This window comes from Drosophila biarmipes, chromosome 3R (assembly GCF_025231255.1).
Source record: "Drosophila biarmipes strain raj3 chromosome 3R, RU_DBia_V1.1, whole genome shotgun sequence".
In the NCBI taxonomy this organism is placed as follows: Eukaryota; Metazoa; Arthropoda; class Insecta; order Diptera; family Drosophilidae; genus Drosophila; species Drosophila biarmipes.
The window spans coordinates 12,556,193-12,574,931 of NC_066616.1; the positions used below are offsets into that span (position 1 = coordinate 12,556,193).

Consider the following 18,739-nt stretch of genomic DNA (forward strand, 5'->3'; position numbering starts at 1 on the left):
TACGTGTACCATCCCCTAACTAGAAAGTAGAAAAAATACTAAGATATGATGATCATTGAATTGTCCTTTTTCAAAAAATGATATCTAACAAATTGATCTGCGAGTAGCTAATTGATCCTTACTTGTTTTATCCTGTGCAGGGCTCCTTTGTGGTTCCGGCACCACCGCACAGCAGTGGCACCACCACCACCCTGCGTCGATCGATCAGCGACCTGGAGAGCTTCCTCAACCCGAAGACGAGCACCAGCAGTCACACCCAGACGATGACCACCAGTACGGGCACCACCACAGCGGTTCTTCCGGCTGCCACGACCATAAAGAGCAGCAATGGACTCAGTATCCAGCAGATTGGCCTGCCGCAGAGCATTGAGATCTTCAGCGGGGGTCAGAAGCAGGCGAAAACCCTGAATCTGGGCACTGGCACCAACACGATCACCATTACCACCAACAATGTACCCACCACCACGACGATGAGTGCTCTGACTGCTTTGAAGGCCGGCGGCACCATCAGTGGCATTTCCACGGCCACCAACACGGATCCCAAGGATTCCACCCTGATCGAGCTGCTCAAGCGAGGCACTCGCATTGCGGTCACCTCGAAGAAGGCTCAATCCCAGGGCCAAACGAGTTCGGGTATTATGATGACCTCCAGTGGAAGCAGTGGTGCCGTCACCGAGCTGACCACCATTGGTGGAAGTGGCAGTGTGCAGACGGTTGGCCGGCAGATTATCACCAACAACAATCGCACAGTGATCATACCCTCCGATGTCCAGGTGGTGTCCACCAAGAGCAAGCTGAGCAGTCTGAGTAGTCTGGTCAAGGGCAACATCACCAGTAGTGGCACTTGCTCCTCCGGAAACCTTTCGCTGGCCGATGGAACGCCACTCTCGCTGACCATTGCTCCCAATCAAGAGATCACGGGAGGAGGAGGAGGAGCAACAGCAGGGGGAAGCAGCAGTGGAAGTGTGATCACAAGCGGAGGAGGCGGAGTCTACACGGTGACCTACACCAGCGATGGCAGCGATCTCTTCGATGATGCCGAGGTGTACAGCGTTTCGGACACCGAGATGCTCCTCCAGACGGTGGACTCCATGGAGCTGCTCAACGACGAGGAGATCAAGAGCGAACATTCCGAGGACTTTGCCATGCTGAGCGAAGCCGGCGACAGTGCGCACACCCAGCTGGTGAAACTGGAGCCGGAAAGTGGGCAAGCCAACTCTGGATCTGGAAACGGAAGCGGAACCCTTTCCGGTACGAACACCACGCCGTTGCCCACCTTCCAGCAATTCCATTCCAAGGAGCTGATCATGCAGAACAGTTCGCAGATCCAGGCGATAGCCAGCATGCGGGGAAGTGGAAATGGAAGTGGTGTCCTGGCCTCGCCGCTCCACTCGCCCCTGGCCTACCCAACTCCACCCTCGAGCCACGAGAACATGGCCCAGAGTTCGCCGTTCATAGAGGATGCGGCAGCCCAGTTCGTGGATGCCAGCAACACCTTCTTCGGGGACAAGACGGACTTCTCGCACATCTACTTCAAGACGGACGAGGGCGAGGCCACCATCGAGCAGCTGAACGAGCACGACAACGAGAAAATCCTCAAACTGAAGTCGGTGCTGGAGGAGAGCAGCTTCGATCCCTCCATCAAGGTGGAGGATCTGCTGAACGGCACGGACGACGACACCGAGTGTGATCTGCGAGAGTTTGCGGAGACGAACCTCTCGTTCCTGGATGAAGATCAGGAGTTCCTCAACGACTCGCGGAATGCCACCTCGCCGCTCTCCGAGTCCTTCTTCACCAGCGGCATTGGCTCCGCGGAAGATGTAAAGCAGGTGCTAAGGGAGGTCCTGCCCGATGAGAACATGCAGCTCCAGCTAAGCAGCGAGCAGCAGGGCGATAACATCATCGATCTCTACTATCTCCCCGGCTTGGGCTTGCAATCCCAGATGATGCCCAATTCGGAGGATCCCTTGCTCTCCTCCTCGCCCAGGGAATTTGGCCAGCAAAGGCAGCAAATGACTCTTCAGCAGTCGATGGAGCAGCCACTTCAGGGCAATATCATCTACCAGCAGGAGCAGCAGCAGCAACAGCAGCCACAGGAGTCACAGCAGCAACAGCAACACCAGCAGCAGCAACAGCAATCGCAGGAGGAGCAACCACAGCAACAGCAACATCAACAATTGCTGCTGCCCCAGCAACCACTCAATCAAACGGAATCCATGCCAGCGGTGGGTCAGCAGCAGGGTGACTTCATGTTGCCCCTGGTGGGTGGCCATGGATTCACTCAAGTCACCAGCCAAACACAGTACATGGACGCCAGCCAGGGGTCAGGGGTCATGGCGATGCAGCCTCTGAATAGTCTGCTCCAACCACTGCTTTACGGTGGGGCCACCACTTCCAATAGCAACGCCTCAGCCGGGGGCAATGAACCTGCTCTGCTCACCACCGATTGCCAAATGAATGCCAATCAAGGCCAAATCGATGCGGGCCTGCTGTTCGCCTGTGGCAATACAACAACAACCATGGCGAACAAGGCCCTGCCCGGTCTCCTGCCGAATCATCCTCCTCCGAGTGTGGCCAATCTGCAGCCCCTGTCCAACCAAACCAATTCCATACTGAAGCGCCGCCTGCGCTCCAATGCCCCCCAGGAGACGCACAAGTTCTCCAAGTTCCACACCCTGTCGCCGCATCGCTCCAAGCTGCGCAAGCCATCCCGCACCCACTACACGCCCGCACCCATCCTGAATCCGGATCGCAAGGGCACCGGGCTGTATTGCAATGTGCGCAAGCAACTGGGTCAGGGGCTGTTCGACGCCTTCGATGATGACTTTGGGGATTCAGTGGGTCTAGTGGACTTCTCCGATGAGTCCAAGGTCAACTTGGGTTCCACCTATCAGGCGCAGATACCCAGCTGCCGGCCGCTGGAGGAGGCATCGAGGGACTCACCGGGCGCCGAGCTGATGTGGAATCCCGAGGTGCAGGAGGACGACAAGATCCTGATGCGCTACATTGATCTCAGCAAGTCGTCGGCCGTGCCCATGGGCAGTCATTCCGAGGAGGTGGCGCTCCAAACGCTGCTCAAGGCCAAGGGGAACTCGGCGGCAGCGGTTCTCAGCCTGCTCCAAACGCAATCTGGCGCGTTCCAGATGAAGTGGACCGCTTACGAGCTGGAGCAGTTCTTGCGGGGATTGGAGAAGCATGGCAAGGACTTTGGCAAGATTGCCAGTGAGGTAAGTTCGACCTAACTAAATAAAAAATTTAACTGAAAATGCCGAACTTAAGTGCTCCTGATTTAAACATTAGCCTTTTGCGAATAAAGATTCGAGAAGAAATAATCTTGATTCTTGATAATCAAGATGAAAATGCTCTTGGGTTGGTTTTCGAGATGCAGCGTTTTTGAAATAGCCAAGATTATATGCTCCTAGTTTGACAGTGAATCGTCTCATTTATTTAAGAAAAATCGTTCTTGAATCAAGACGAAAATGCTTTTTAGTAGAGGAAAGAGAGAAAAGTGTTTTGATTTTGTCTAAAGACGGAAAAAGAAACCACTTTTTTGACTTTGAGATCTTCCTATACCATTTATTTATTTATTTGTACACTGTTGCCAAAAGTTTAATATTAAGCTACACGGAGGAATCTGCCTTAGTTGCTTAGACTTTCGTCCGGCCTAAATTAAAATCTTCCTATACTAATAAAGTTACTTACTTACCGCAGTTGCAGACAAAATCCTTCGGCGACTGTGTGCAAATGTACTACTTCTGGAAGAAGCTGTGCGTGGATTACAAGGTGTCGCACTTAAAGATGGAGCCCGTGGTCGTCATTACTCCGGCTGTGGAGAAGCCCTACGTCTGCGAGATCGCCGATTGCTCAGCGGTAAGTGGTAGTAAGGAAATGCAGCAGCAGCATGACACCATGACCCCAAGCACGAAATGCGGTTAACCCTCCATACCCAACCTCACCCACCCTCTATCTTGTACATAACTCTCGAAAATCAAACCGAAATCTTTCCAATCCCCGCCTGCGCCGAATGTAGAGCTTCAGTTCGAAAGCAGCGCTGCACGGCCATGTCCGCATACACGCTTATGGCCGCAGTGCCAGCAGCAACACCAACAACAGCAGCAACACCGGCAGCGGCAACATGCAACATGCCACGGCAAGTAGTGCCAGCTCCACCGGCAGCAGCCACAACACCAGTAGCAACTACGCATGTGCAACACTAACCAGCAGCAGCAGCAACAGCAGTTGCAACAACCCAACCAGCAATGCCTCGCCAGCAGCAGCAACACACGCCAGCAACGTGGGTCAAAACGGCAGCAATTGCCATGCCAATCCGAATGCAACGACTACATCTTCCGTGCTTTCGGCCACACCCAAGCTGGAATCGGGCGTTGGCAACACTACCCTGCCCATTGCCAAGGAGGGCGAGTTCCCCTGCAAGGTGTGCGGCAAGTAAGATTCCCCCAAAGCAATTTCCACCAATGCATAAAAACCAAAAACACGTGAAAGTCGTATAAAATTCGAAAATCCGCAAGCGATTTGAGTGCCCGTAAAATTGACTTGAGTTGAGATCGTAAACGCACGCTGTACCGTAAATAACTTGTGTATCGTATGCCGTATACGAGTTCTTGGTTAATAGATCTTGAGTTCACTGTACCTGTTTTGGTTTAAAAAACCTCTTCAGTTCCCGTCGATTGTTCGATCTTCAGTTTCTTATCGCTACCCCTTTCTACTTTTTTGTCACTTTGAGTTTCGAGTAGAACGAATCTTAAGTTCCCTTCGTATGTAAGTTTCCGACTACTATGCCATTTAGTTAGTGTTTTCGTCAAGCGATATTAACTGTTGTTATTGTTGTTGTATTGTATTGTTCCATGATGCGAAACCCCAAAATCAAATCAAACCAAAATCCAATAACGAAACAATCAATAAATCGAAATTGCAATTTTAAAGCGAAGAGTCACAACTCGCAAATAGACGTAACCGTAACTGATATCATCTCCACAAGTCCACACGAACAGCTCGCTGGCAGAACGCTCGGTAAGTAGGAGACTTTCGATTTCCGTTCCCACCTTCCGGTTTATTTCGATACCCTCTTCCGTTCTCACAGTCCATTCACTTGATCTCTGTTCTCTCATTTCGTGTATTATTGTAACTTACCTCCGATAAACCTACTCACTGCGCCAAGTGCCTCTGCATTCAATGACTTTTGTAAATATTCTAAAAGATCAACCTATCCAAATCCTTCATATGTACATTGGAACAGTTGGCCTCTGATGTGATCAAAATCATAGTTAGAGCAAAAAACAAAAGGAAAAAAGTGTATTTAACACCACATAGGAAATGACTATCGAAAAAGAGCAGTAAAAAAGCAATATCAGGGGATATTCCATTGAAAGATATTCACGAACCCCGATTGAAATCCATTATACCACGGGGATCACAACCCGAGAACGGCTGTAGCATCCAAGCGCACTCACTCATTTCTTCCGTTCCTTTAAATATATATGTACTTAATCACTAATTTGTTCTATTTTTGTACTCCTGAACATAAACTTTCTACTTTCCATGGTTATTTGTAACAACAAAGCAAATTTTAACTCCACACAAGGCTAAGTAAGAAGACTGAACAGAAAATCGAAGAGCAATCCAGCTGAAAGTCTACTTCGTATCTCTGCATGCCTCTTAACCAGCTATACCTATGCATGCGCTATACAATATGTACTCTGTGTGCTTCGCTTTGTCTAAGTGTCCATTAGTCCGCCTAGTCTGCATTCTAGTGGGTAGAGATCGAAACCAAGGCTCCAGAGCGATGTGTTCTCATGGTGCCCCGTCTTCTGTTCTTCTCTTCGCCAGGGTCTTCAATAAGGTGAAGAGCCGCAGTGCGCACATGAAGACGCACCGCGTCCAGGAGCCGGATCAGAAGCACCAGCTGAGCCACCAGGCTGGACCATCAGGATTGACCACCGTCGCCGCATCTAGCATCAGCGCCCCGTCGTAGGGACCGGTCGAGGAGGATCGATCGCCGTGGACAAGGAGTCAATAGGGCGCATATAGCAAACATACAAAAATCGATTGACAATCGCATTAAGCAAGCAGCAAGCATTGTTTACCACTGTTAGAATTTATGCTTAGACGAATTTGAGTCTAAAAATCAATGTCACGTGTACGTAGTAGTTAAAGGCATTTCTTCACTAGGTCTATCTCTGTCTCTACACTTCTCTCTACCAATCACTTCTCTAACTATCCCCTAAGTAGGAAATCACTGCGACTCGCTCTAGCTCGTAAGTCTAGCCAAGGATTGGTAAAAGTTCAAATTGAATTGTTATTGACTATTGTAGGCAAGTGCAATATTTATGTTGACAACAAATACGAAATTCGAATATGTAAATGTATACCTACCGTTTTTTATAGTAGGCGTTTATTCTGCTCGACTCGACTGTAGATGTACTCTAAAACTATACCCCAACTATGGCTAAAGCTAAGGCGAAATCCCGATCTATGATAAACACTAGTGCATAATTACTGTTAACTACAAGTTTTTCTACTCAAATACTCGTACATAGTTGCAACACACTACACTGATACTTTACTAGGGCGATAGATGTCTAGGGCGTAAGAGAATCTCTATATATACATATACTTGATATGAATTACATGCCTAGGTGTACGATGTATGCGATATATGCGATATATGATTGTTGTTCTAGTTCTAACGACGCAAGTCAGCAACTCCGAGTAGTTGAAGTTTTACTTAGATCGTACTACCTACCTACAAACCTAAACTATTGAACTACGGCTCAGAAAGCGAAAACCCAAGAGAAAATCTAGTGAAATCAAGTGATATTGAGTGAGATCAAAAACGATTTTAGCTAAACGTGAACAAAATTCAATGCACACCAATGTAAATGGAAGTGGAGAAGAGTTTTAACTTTACTTTTAACGCAAAGTTGTAGGTTGTAAGACACTGTAAATACGAGTCTAGCAAAGTAGCCGATAAGGAAGGATATCTTTCAAATTTCTCCAAAACGCATAAAAGACATTAATCTATTTATAATTCTAGATCCCCCGCCCCCCGCCCCATGCCCCAGACCGACCCCCACCCTCCCAAAAAACAAGTAACACAGACAACGAGGGTTCAAGCCCGACCTTTGAACCCCAGGACACACACACACACAGACACTCTCAGTGCAGTTTTATATAGGCCTAGGATATACATAGTAGTTATATACAAGCATATATTAAATTAAATGGTACAACAGTAAATCTGCCAGAAATTTGAACAACAACAAGAATCACACGTTTTCCATTTGGACAGTGAGCTAATGTACTACAACAAATTGATGAATTGATTCAGCGTCTTTGAGGCCAACGCCGGGTGGTATGTTATTGACAATGGCGTAACTTAGTCTAGTTTAATGTAAACCAGTACTTGCAGGGCTAAAAGCAAAACCGAAACCAAACGAAATACTCACTTTAGTCTAATACCTTCGGCCCCTTTCCACTCGACAGCCCCCCAGCCCCCCAGCCCCGCAGATCCGGACAGAAATTTGGAAGGTGGGAACTATTAGCGATTCTTAAGGTTGTAATTGCCAGCTGTGTGCGTGTGACCTTTTCTCATCGTACAACTCGGAACACTCCGAATCAGGTGCTGTAAATAAAGAGTCGGAGGAGAGAGATATACAAATCACCCCGACATAGAGAACTTCTGTCAGTCCGCTGCTCCATTTCCCCGGCCTTGGGTTCGCAATAGCAAAGTAACCATAAAATAGTCATAGATTTAGTTGACGGACAACATAATTCTGCATATTTTCGGTGTTATATACAATAAGCGTAAGCAGATATACATTAGAAGCAAAGACAGCTACAGTAGCCCACCATAAAGCACCTTCGGAACTGTTTGTTGTGGGCCTTGGCAGCCGTTTAAAGACTTTCTCGCGTACAAATACAAGCCCGAACACCCATCACCCTCCCATCTGTAATGGCCATCCCCTGTTGTGTGCATTTTCTCTACAAGTCTTCCCTTTCCGTTTCCACTTCCGTTTCCGCCTGATTTCGTCCCACTGTACTGTTCGACTCTGTTCTATGCTCAAATGCCTTCAAGCGTATATAAGTCTTAAGTATTATTGCATAAAGTATCCACAAATGAGTGTTTATCCTTAAGTAAGTGTTCAAATCTAGGCTAACGCTAGTTTAAGTTGACATGTGTGTGCACTTTGTTGCTTTTCAAAAAAGTTTCCTAAAGACAAAGCGGATAAATGTAATGTTAGGCCTCTGCTCGCACGTCTAGTCAAATGCAGTAGTTATTTATCACCTAATTTATTTATGTTTTATTTTAAGTTTCATTTACTGTGCCAAAATGTTTATCGTTTGCCAATTAAATGATTTCAACTGTTTCATTTTCCCCACGGCCTTCTTGCATTTTTAATTTCCTAGATATCAGAGGAGTGACAAAAATAGTAAAGGACAATCTGTGACATTGAGTACTACTTCCTGTACGTTTCCCTGCGATAATTTCCGAAATCATCTGCGAGAACTCAGCGTCAGCGGTTCCTCCTCACTCACTTATTCGAAAACTCTGCGTTGTGATTGTTCATTAAGCGAATGTAAGGACAAACTGTATTTATGCAATACAAAAACGTATTTTAGAGTAACCTGTACATAGATGGCGGCCCACGCGGCGCCAGCTTCCTCAAAAAGCCAAACTAATTCTAGCTCAAACGTCGAATTCACTCGAATCATCAGTATATACAATTTGCATTCCAATTCCAAGAGAAACTACACAGTTGCACGAGTGGCTCACTTCTTCTCGGCATCTGTTTGCAATATTTTGTAAATCGTACAGATACACATACTACCATGAATGTCATACCGAGTGCGGGGAAACCGAATATTAAAATTAGCAAACGCAACAGAATTACTTCGAAATACAATACAAAACCTTTTGAAATTGAAAACGATTGATAATAGCTATTAGACATATCAATTTTATTTAACACGAATTGAGAGATCCATTCAAAATCTATATATATATATATATATTATGTATACATAGTCCGTACACCTCAGTGTACACCAGTGCATTATTGCATTCCTGTTTAGCCAGTAAGTGGACATTTTAGCGTCATCGTAGTATTCACGGGATCTTCTGTGAGGCACCTCTTTCGAATCTTTGCGCTAAATGCGAAATCTCAGAGTTTTTAGACTGACGAGTAAAAAACAATACGAAATTTTGAGATACTATTCTGGACATGTGTATTCCGCGAACCCTTCCTTTCTGTGCCAAACGAGAATCTTGCGAGACAAACTTTACCGCTCAGTATTATCGAAATGCCCGACCTCCGGCGAACCGCAGAACGCGGCCGGGCGGCTCGGATCCGCTATGATTAAGTACCATATACAAAGAACTACACAAATCTACGATGTAAGTTTTAACTGTAATATGCAAAGAAAACTTTTATAAAGAAGCAAACTGTTACTTTATGGCATTTAGTTGAGATGCTGTAACCTCTTGTTGATCGTAAATTGTACTTAGCATGTAATAACAATTTAACTCGCAGACACCTACACACGAATGCAGCATGGAAAACAAATATAAATGTATTTATACAGTGCTAAATTAATATTCTGATATGAGCGAATATTTTATGGTACATCTACATATGTACATAATAAGAGTAAATGTAAACTTAAATGTTTTCATGGTTGTAAACTTATGATCAAAAATAGATTTAATGAATTTTACATGCTTTTATTTGAACGCAGAATCACTTCGACCTTGCTTTACACTTTTTGGTACCTAATAATATTTATACTAACGTCTCATACAAGTCATTTCTTTCAACGAAGAATAGTCTCTTTCGTCTAACATCATTCGTTGTGTTCGCCAGACTTACAATCTCACAAACGATGCAATGGATAAGCGAAATATTTTCTGAACATCACACACTTTGATAAGAAATGATCAACGTAAACGATATTAAAAAAAATCATGAATATTCCCTCCAAATAATTTTTTAAAAATTACGTATTTGCTAAAAGTCAAATCTCTGATAGCTGCAATGAAGGACGACAGAGGGAGTATGGTTCTTGGGGACTTTGGCATACTGAGAAGGGAATCTGTCTATAATGGAGAATACTGTATTTAGCATGATGTTACCAGTTACATTTAACGTAATTACAATTACAATGATTATTGTGTATTGCATGTGTATGTGAAGTGTATGTAATTACGAGTAAACTCTAAAACAAAAAACAAGTGGAAAGAGAAACTATGGCACACATTTGCCATTTAATAGTAGTCAATTCTTCAAAACGCATTAGGTTAAGTGTGAAGACAGCATGATGATATATGGACACTATTTTCTAAACGTATTACAACAATAATTTATGAATTTGTTGGTAATTTTATACATATATATACACAGTTACTTTTGTTAGCTAGCAAAACGACAACGACAACTTAGGTAGCGACGAGGTAGATAAACTTTATGAATGTTGTACCCAACGCCCACGCCCCGGACACCCGCGAGAGCACACTGTACAGGCACGAACCTCACGGCAGGACGGTCTCTGGGGGTCTAGATCCCGGAGCAAGTCCTTGCGCCTCCTACCAAGCTAGTTAGGTCCGCGTCCCTTACGACACGATTTTCCTCATAGACACTATACACTCCACACTCACTGATTACAATCTCTGTTGGATCTGTTGTACTCTGCCATTTTTGGTGTGATATTCTATTGGTTGTGGCGGTTATTTTTAAGCCGCTTTACACATTGTTGCATTTCTACTAATCGTAACTGGCCTAAACTGGGTCGGAAAATGACGAAAAACAAATACAGAAAACCAAAAAAAAAAATAATTATGTATAACTTACTCGATTTCCTGTTGTTGTTTTGGTTGTACATGCGCAATGGTTTTTAACTCGTTTTGACTAACTGTAACTAATTGCCAAACTTTGTTAACTATTTTAGTCCATACATACGTACATACATACTTTTAGGTTTAAGCACTTGTAATTTAATCAAACATGATTTGAGCAAATTTAATGAAAATGAACTAAACTTACAAAACACAAAAAGAAAATAAAGTGGTGGTCGTAACTAATCAAAACTTGTTTTATTTATCTTCAGAAGCCGAGAAACGCGAGCTTTCCTAAATAAGGTTCCGCTAATATTTGAATCTTGGTGTGACAAAAACCGTTACAATAGATAGATAGATAGATAGATAGCAAAATATATACATATAGATATATATATAGATAGATAGAAAGAATGATAGATATGTAGATAAATAGATAGACAGATAAATAGAAAGATTAGTAGATAGATATGTAGATAGCTAGATAGATATATCAAAAAATATATGTGACTGAGATTTTTGGTCTAGCGATTGCTTCGAAGCTTAGCTTCGGGGCTTGGTTTTGAGTATTTGGATGTGATTTCACACCATACAAAGGAAAACATAATTAAAAAAAATAATTAAATAAATAAATTAACTTATGTCAGTAAAAATGGTTTCAGCTCTTTTCTAGCTAAATTAAAAGATTTGCTAACACCACTGAGGACAACAAACGGTAACGGCACAGCTGTGCCGCACGAAAACTATCGATAAAAACCATGCCAAAATCGATTTCTTCAGCGTGACCATTTGGTATTTTTTCGGTATTTTCGAAAAAACAAAAATAGTATAAAATGTATTTTTGCCAGAGCCGGACGGAATAATTGATCAAACTGCTGCAGGACGGGATCAGGATTCGGAGACGGATTTGGCGAGGATAACACGCAACGATGAGCTTGCCCAGCGCCAGCAGTCACGGCCACGCTGCGTCGCCCGTCTACAGTAACAGCACCAGCAACAGCAACAACAAATCGTCGGCGGGCAACAAAAAGTCGTCCTCGAAAAGCGATTTGCTGCGCTGCGCCGTCGGCCTTCTGCTGAAGCAGAAAAACTACGTGGTTAGTAAAGGATTTCTAAACATCCTTCTCCTTCGGGTTATATATCATTCAAATGCATTTGTATCCTCCAGAGCAACGAGAGGTTTCGACGCTCGGACTTCCTGCTGCTGCAAAATAAACAGCAGTTCGCGGTAAACAAGATGCTGGACACAGATTTGCACGGTGGGAATAGCTTCACCTACTCGAATGTCCAGGTGATCACGAATAACCAGCACACGGTGGATCAGCAGTTCGGGCGCTTTTCGACGTTCGTGGAGGCCCAGGCGGAGCCGCTGCGTCTGGAGATGAAGCGCTTCTACGGTCCCATGTTGTGCCACTTCTATCTGGATCTGCTAAAGGCGCGCGAACCTAGGGGAGCTGTGGAGTTGCTACGGAAATATGCACACTTGGTGGCCCCCGTCGATATGTACGATGCACCACCGCCCACCAAGATCAACGGCTGCTCAACGACGACCAACGAGTCCACCTTCAACATACGCTTTGCCCGGGAAGCCCAGAACACGGGGGACACGGAGCTGGACTACTTCATGCGCCTGGTGCAAACCCTAAGCGGTTATACTCGGCTAGAGGCAGCCGAGTTGGATGAGACAGTGGCTCATTTTCGGTCCTCCAAGTACGAACTGCATACCACAGCCCAAGTGGTGGACAGGATATGCGGCTATCTGCAGCGGCGTGGCCATGTTCTGATCATGAACCTACTTTACACATGGGTGCATGTTCACATCGTGGAGAACGAACAGCGCGCCTTTAGTGAGGATCACCTGCTTGGCTTGACGGATGATTTGGAAGGTGACGAAGCTGAGGATGATGTGGTATCAAAACCAACGCCTACACTCAGTACCCGCGCAGACATCAAGCCAGGAAAGTCTTTGACTGAGAAGACCAACCGCAAGCGACCCGCTGAGGAGCCAAACATTAAGCTAGAAACGGACATCAAGCAGGAGATCGATGCGGATGGGTCTGCGGAGCCTAGCAAATCGCAACTAAATATAGACGCCTGCCTGGACACCCTCAAATCAGCCACTGAACAGATACTCAAGGCCCAGGTGGAGCTGCCACGATTTCTCAAAATCAGCGAACGTTCCCGTGGTCTCACCTCCGCCCATCTGGATCCCAGTGAGTGCCACCTATTAGCCGGCTTCGACAACTCTGCCGTGCAACTGTGGCAGCTTAACCAAAACAGCTGCCGCGGCAGGAGCTTCTATAGACGCTATCCGCAGTCGAAATGCCCCTGGGAGCTGAACAACTGCGTTAATGAGGAGGAGATGGAATCGGACGAGGAGGAAGGCAGTGACGACGATGTAAAGTGCTCTGAGGATGAGCGAAGAGATCGCAGCAGGGCGAGACATTGCAAATATGCTGACAACTCATAGTAAGTTTTAGTTCATACGCTTAAAATAATCCTTACTAAAACTCTTATTAAATACCGTTTAGCAACGAATACGGTGGATTGCAGCTGCGAGGTCACACGAGAGGCGTCACCGGCGTGCGCTTCTCCGCCCACTACCCACTAATATACAGTGTGTCCAAGGACGCCACCATGCGGTGCTGGCGAGCGCACAACCTGCACTGCGCCGCCATTTACAGAAGTCACAACTACCCGATCTGGTGCCTGGACGAGAGTCCGGTGGGCCAGTACGTGGTCACGGGTTCCAAGGACCTGAGTGCGCGCCTCTGGTCCCTGGAAAAGGAACATGCGCTTATCATTTATGCGGGACACACGCAGGACGTTGAGGTGGGTCAATGTTTTGAATTGATTGAATTTAAATAAGATCTAAAGGTGGTATTGTTGATCCTGATAATTCATTTTATAGTGCGTTGCCTTCCACCCGAATGGCAATTACATAGCCACCGGGTCGGCAGATCACTCAGTGCGCCTGTGGTGCACCACCAGCGGGAAACTGATGCGAGTCTTCGCGGACTGCCGGCAGGCGGTGACCCAGCTGGCCTTCAGTCCGGATGGCAAGATGTTGGCCGCCGCCGGTGAGGAGACCAAGGTGCGGATCTTCGACCTGGCCGCCGGAGCCCAGCTGGCTGAGCTCAAGGATCACACGGCGAGCATTAGTTCTCTGTCCTGGAGCACGCACGACCGGCATCTGGCCACAGCCTGCACCGATGGCACCCTGCGGTTGTGGGACATCAAGAAACTATCGCCCATGGGGTAAGTTATTAATGGGAATATATCAAAGCATTGGTTTTTAATTAATCATGTGGGTCTCCGCAGCGACAACAGTAGTGCTGGAAGCTCTTCTTCAGCTACAACGAATCGTGTACTAACTCTCAATAGTTCCTGCCAGCGTTTGGTCGATGTTTTCTACGGGCGCAGCAAGACGCTTCACTGCATCGGCACCTGAATGAGACGGATGAAACTGCAGACCGAATGAATTTTCATTTTCTGATGGTTTATGTTTGAAAATAATTTATTTGTAATAAGTCTGTATAATATTACTGTTACTACCATGTGAAACAACTCGTTTGCCTGTCTCTACCATTCTCTATATATAATTAATTCTCGCTCTCTAACAATCCATGATGACTTCAAACAAGAGTGATCTTTGATAGCTTCGTGGTTTTGTTTCCGTTAGCTTACTAGTGGAATAAAACGATTTTGATTACAGTGTAATGCCTTTACGTGCATCGCTTACTGGTGACAGCTAAAGAAGCTTTTGAAAATGCGGATATGACGTAGATTTAATCACTTATTTTATAAAATTTTAAAAATGTGTAAATAGTAAAAGTAAGACGAGTATTAGCATTCAGTATAATCGCATTTCAATAATTGTTTTTACTAATAAACTAGGATAGTAACGAATATGATGGTGCAGTTAAAATATTATTTTTTTTCTTAATAAAATAACATTTCACCTGAAAATAAAAACTTTGCATAACTTAATTCAGCTAAATATATAAATATAAAATTTTTGATTGAAAATAATCAGCGATGCATTTAAAGATATTTCACTGTACTCCAATAATTTAGGTATTTCGATATAGGATTGGGTTTAAGTTTTCGTGTAACATACATTTATATACAATTGATTTGCTTGGAACCTCTATGATTTTGGACATTCGCACAGCCCTCTGGGACAAAGAACAATGAACTTAGTTTAGGTTGGAGCGATCAGCAGTCTTCTGATCTTAAGTTACATGCACTGAATGAAACGAACAATTATCAACGTGACAATAATCAAATTTTATAACTTATTTGTCTGAGCTTGTTGGCGACTCAGAGGGATGCCACAAAAACCTTATCTTATTCAACTCTCAATCGTTATCCGGTTGGCTTACGCTTAGTTTCTAGTACAGTATAATGAATGTGGGGGCAGAACATGAATAAATAATAAATAGCATGCATGTGGTACCCATGTAGACAGCAGCAGCAGTCGAATTCGCGGCGCACTGGGCAACAAAAGGTCAAGTATCACAGTGTCTCGTTTTTCAGAACCGAAAGTTTGTAGGTAATCCTACTGTGCACGCCTTATAGTTCTAGGTTGCTGCTCCTGCTGCTGCTTAAGTGGTCGCTAAACAAATTGAGTATAGGATTGTGGCTATAACGAGTGGACGCCTCTATCGTTTGTGACGGCCGCGCATAAATTGCAAGGTCTTGGCCATTAGTGGTGCCTTCTTCGATCGTCCTGGACCAGCACCTGTTGGATAAATAAATAATATATAAATCCATATACATTTTAAATTCATTAGACTCAACGGTTGCGAACTTCAAATGGATTAGTATTTAATAACAATTTTAAATGTACTAATTTATTTATGAATCAATGAAATGAAAAGTTTGAATGACATAGTCGGCGAAATGCTGAAAGTGTTATTTTCGATGATTATTACTTCTTGCTTGACATTTGTTAGTCCACTTTAAAAATCTTCTTCTCCTACAGGTCCACTATCATCGCTTTAACTCACCCACTTGGGCCGTGTCACGCGTGGCGGCCAAAACACGCAGCCGGGCATCGCCCACCTTGGCGGCATTCGGAGTCACGCTAGACAAGGCGGCAACTCGGGCGGCCGGAGTGGCAATGAGCTTGCCCTTGGTGCCATATTGCTCTTGCTTGCGCTGCACACTGCGCGGCGGCTTCACCATCGAGTCCACGAACGCCAGTTGAGTCTTGCGCACGGGTGCCTCGCTGATCTTCTGCGATGCCTTGATGCTCTCGGCCAGGATGCTGAGCTTGCGGTCTTTCTCCTCTTGGCAGCGCTGGAAGGAAAATGGTGTGTGGGCTTAGATGGGGGATTATCTGAGGGACACTGCGATCCCTACCAGGAACATCTCGCGCCACGTTTCCATCTCCTCGCGCCGCTGACTGCGACAGTGACGCTGGACATGCTGCTGCCAGAGGACATCGCTGTCGTCCATCAAATAGGGATTGTACTCCTCGAAGTTTAAAAGCTGCTGCGGAGTAGCGCGTTCCAACACAGGTCGCAGGACCTCAAAGGGCACGCCACCCGTGTACTCCAGAGCTGGAGATGAACGATTAAGGTTGTGATTTTAGTAGTTGCAGTTGTAGTATAAGGCAGTTTCATCTTACCATCAATGTTCTTTTGCAGTACACGCGTGCACAGGTCGAATAGCGAGGGGACCTGCAGGATTTGACCAGTTCTCACGCCTGAATAGATCTTGGTTCTATTAAAAAAATAATGTATGTAAATACATCCTTCTACAATAAATAAGATCTCAACCCACCGCATAGTTTTGGAGGAGATGCCCTGGGCTAGGGCTTCCGACTCATTAAAGTAACGTAAGGCTTGTGACTTCTGTGAACCGCCCTGATTAAAGACCACATCCATCACTGTCTGATTTAAGGGCAACGGCTTGTAGTTGTTGGAAATCGTGGGCAGTTCCAAAGCAATGTTTGGGTCCAGGGGCTCCAGCTTTGCTGTGGATGCCAGCAGCTCGGGTTTCTAAAGATTTATCATATGTTACTCATACCAATAAAAGTAGTTGTATGCTAGTTACTTTGGTGGAGGTCGGTCGACTGCTGGTGGAGAAGGCCTCCCTGGATGTTCCAGAAGCCGAGGGAGTCGATAAAGCTGCCGAGGAGGGGGCTGTCGCCGGCTTGGAGGGGAACTTGCTCTTGCTGCCGCTGCTGCTCTTCTTGCTGCTCATGGGCATGTTGAGCAGGCCGAGAACATCGTCAAAGTTGGCGCCCATGCTGGAGTCGAAACCGTCAGCGGAGTTTTCCTCGGATTTCGATTTAATTTTTGGTATCTTGGCCTTTTGGCCCTCCTCCTCGGTTCGTTGGGGACTGTGGGACCGCTTTGATGACTTGGAGGACGATGACTTGTGTTTGCTCGACTTGTCTTTAGATGGCTTTGACTCGCTGTGCGAAGACTTGTCCTAAAAAGTAACTTTAAAATATCGAAACGCATTTTATCTAGAACAAAACGTACTTTTTCGTGCTTGCTTTTGCTGTGCTCGCTCCTGTGGCCCTCCGATTTGCTGCTCCTGTGACTACTGCTGGACTTGCTGGAGTCCTTTGACTTGTGCTCCCCATTCGACTTTTTTTCCCGGTGCTCTTTGGCCTCCTTGTGACTCTCCTTGTCCTTGTCCTTCTCCTTTTCCTTCTCCTTGTCCCTGTCCTTGGACTTGTCGTGGCGACTGCTCTTGTGCTTCCTATCCGAATCAGACTTGCTCTTGGAGTGACTTCTGCTGCTGCCGCTGCGCTCGTGCTTGGAGCTCTTCGCATGCTTTGACTTGTGCGTGCTAGAGTGCAGATCCTCGCCGCTGGAGGAGTTGCTGCCCTTGTTCTCCTGGTCGGGATCCTCGTCGCTGGACTTGGACTTGCCTGAATCCTCGTCGTTGTGACTGGCTGCGGGAGTGGCGGCGATCGCGGGCTCCTCCTCGGCGGCCACCATGGCCTTCCACTTGGACACCAGGGTCTTGGCCGCCACGCCCACCTCCCCGTTGAACTTGCGCAGGGCATTCACCGTCTTGCCGATTCCAGTTTCCTGCAGGTGCTCGAATTTGATGGGCAGGTTGAACAGCTTGGTGATGCAGTGCAGCAGCTGTTGGGTTTTGGGGAGAGCAGGTAGAGAAAGAGGTGATTAAGATGGCTTAGCAAAAAGAACGTGAGGGCGAAAGGTCAGCGCAAAAGAAGAGCGATTTGAAGTCGAGAGAAGTGACCTTGATGGTACATAAGTGTCTGAATGCAAATTTCACAAGGTTGTGAGGCAGGGGAAATCCAAAGCAGGTACTTGGGTGTACGTAAGGTGGGATGGGGTGCTTAAGAGGCTGTGAGATGAGGGAGTAAGGAACACGGAGGCAGCAGGGAGGAATCAGGATAAGCCGGAGGAGGATGAGGATGGGTAGCTCACCCGCTGTTCGTCTTCGTCGTGCTTGTCAATGCTGCGCTGGTAGTGGCGCACCACATCCACAAGATTGCTGGTGGAGGCCATCGCGTCGTCTCTAGATTTTCCACACGCAACGAAGAAAAAAAATGGCACGCAGACAGACTTTGTCGACTTTTCCAGTTTTACTTTCCGTTTTGTTACCCCTTTTTTTTTTGGTTGGAAAAACCAGGTAAACACACGCACACAGGGGCACACAGACGCACGGACACACGCGCGCACACACACGCGGAAGAGCCTCCTGTCGCGGGGCTATTGGCTCTCAGGTTTTTGCACTCGCATTACGGCCCTTAATAACAACTTCTTTGCCCTTTTCTTTTGCCAGCGATGAAACTAAATGAGATTTGCTTTTGTCGGCGTGGCGCTTGACAACACTGGCCGAACAGCTGACGACCAGAGTTGCTCAACGTGGCACAGTAGGCCTGTGAAAAAACTT

The 18,739-nt window shown here is 46.0% G+C and overlaps 3 protein-coding genes across 10 annotated transcripts in view; 2 read left to right on the top strand and 1 right to left on the bottom strand.

Moving 5' to 3' along the window:
* LOC108031469 (serine-rich adhesin for platelets) overlaps positions 1–8,403 on the top strand; it is a 32,758-nt gene extending 24,355 nt beyond the window's left edge. For 5 of the 8 annotated variants that reach the window (XM_017104913.3, XM_017104915.3, XM_017104917.3 and 2 more), the window contains 4 exons: positions 141–3,227; positions 3,712–3,870; positions 4,031–4,446; positions 5,848–8,403. In XM_017104913.3, the coding sequence (XP_016960402.1) occupies positions 141–3,227; positions 3,712–3,870; positions 4,031–4,446; positions 5,848–5,992 (3,807 nt within the window). In that variant the 3' untranslated portion in view covers positions 5,993–8,403. Of the gene's footprint in view, positions 1–140; positions 3,228–3,711; positions 3,871–4,030; positions 4,447–4,944; positions 5,032–5,847 lie in introns of all 8 variants that reach the window. The other 3 variants (XM_017104918.3, XM_017104919.3, XM_017104922.3) reach the window with 3 other exon arrangements.
* A 3,279-nt stretch (positions 8,404–11,682) lies between these two features.
* LOC108031779 (TAF5-like RNA polymerase II p300/CBP-associated factor-associated factor 65 kDa subunit 5L) lies at positions 11,683–14,416 on the top strand. Its single transcript, XM_017105493.3, has 5 exons — positions 11,683–11,946; positions 12,018–13,318; positions 13,381–13,681; positions 13,761–14,107; positions 14,171–14,416. The coding sequence occupies exons 1-5, from the start codon at positions 11,779–11,781 to the stop codon at positions 14,298–14,300; spliced, it is 2,247 nt and encodes a 748-aa protein (XP_016960982.1). The 5' UTR covers positions 11,683–11,778; the 3' UTR covers positions 14,301–14,416.
* LOC108031780 (transcription elongation factor B polypeptide 3) lies at positions 14,348–18,677 on the bottom strand. The gene is made up of 8 exons (XM_017105494.3): positions 18,271–18,677; positions 17,347–17,961; positions 16,913–17,293; positions 16,640–16,857; positions 16,485–16,579; positions 16,217–16,416; positions 15,862–16,153; positions 14,348–15,593 (listed from the first exon to the last, which is right to left on the bottom strand). Exons 1-8 carry the CDS (start codon positions 18,349–18,351, stop codon positions 15,514–15,516), a joined length of 1,962 nt encoding a protein of 653 aa, XP_016960983.1. The 5' UTR covers positions 18,352–18,677; the 3' UTR covers positions 14,348–15,513.
* Positions 18,678–18,739: the final 62 nt, after the last annotated feature.

Coding starts and splice junctions, on each gene's coding strand:
- LOC108031780 (XM_017105494.3), bottom strand. CDS start 18,351: ATGGCCTCCACCAGCAATCTTGTGGATGTGGTGCGCCACTACCAGCGC. Junction 16,417..16,484: donor ACTGCAAAAGAACATTGATG/GTAAGATGAAAC, acceptor GTTCATCTCCAG/CTCTGGAGTACACGGGTGGC. Junction 15,594..15,861: donor GCGTGACACGGCCCAAGTGG/GTGAGTTAAAGC, acceptor TTTATCCAACAG/GTGCTGGTCCAGGACGATCG.
- LOC108031779 (XM_017105493.3), top strand. CDS start 11,779: ATGAGCTTGCCCAGCGCCAGCAGTCACGGCCACGCTGCGTCGCCCGTC. Junction 13,319..13,380: donor AAATATGCTGACAACTCATA/GTAAGTTTTAGT, acceptor AATACCGTTTAG/CAACGAATACGGTGGATTGC. Junction 14,108..14,170: donor AAGAAACTATCGCCCATGGG/GTAAGTTATTAA, acceptor GGGTCTCCGCAG/CGACAACAGTAGTGCTGGAA.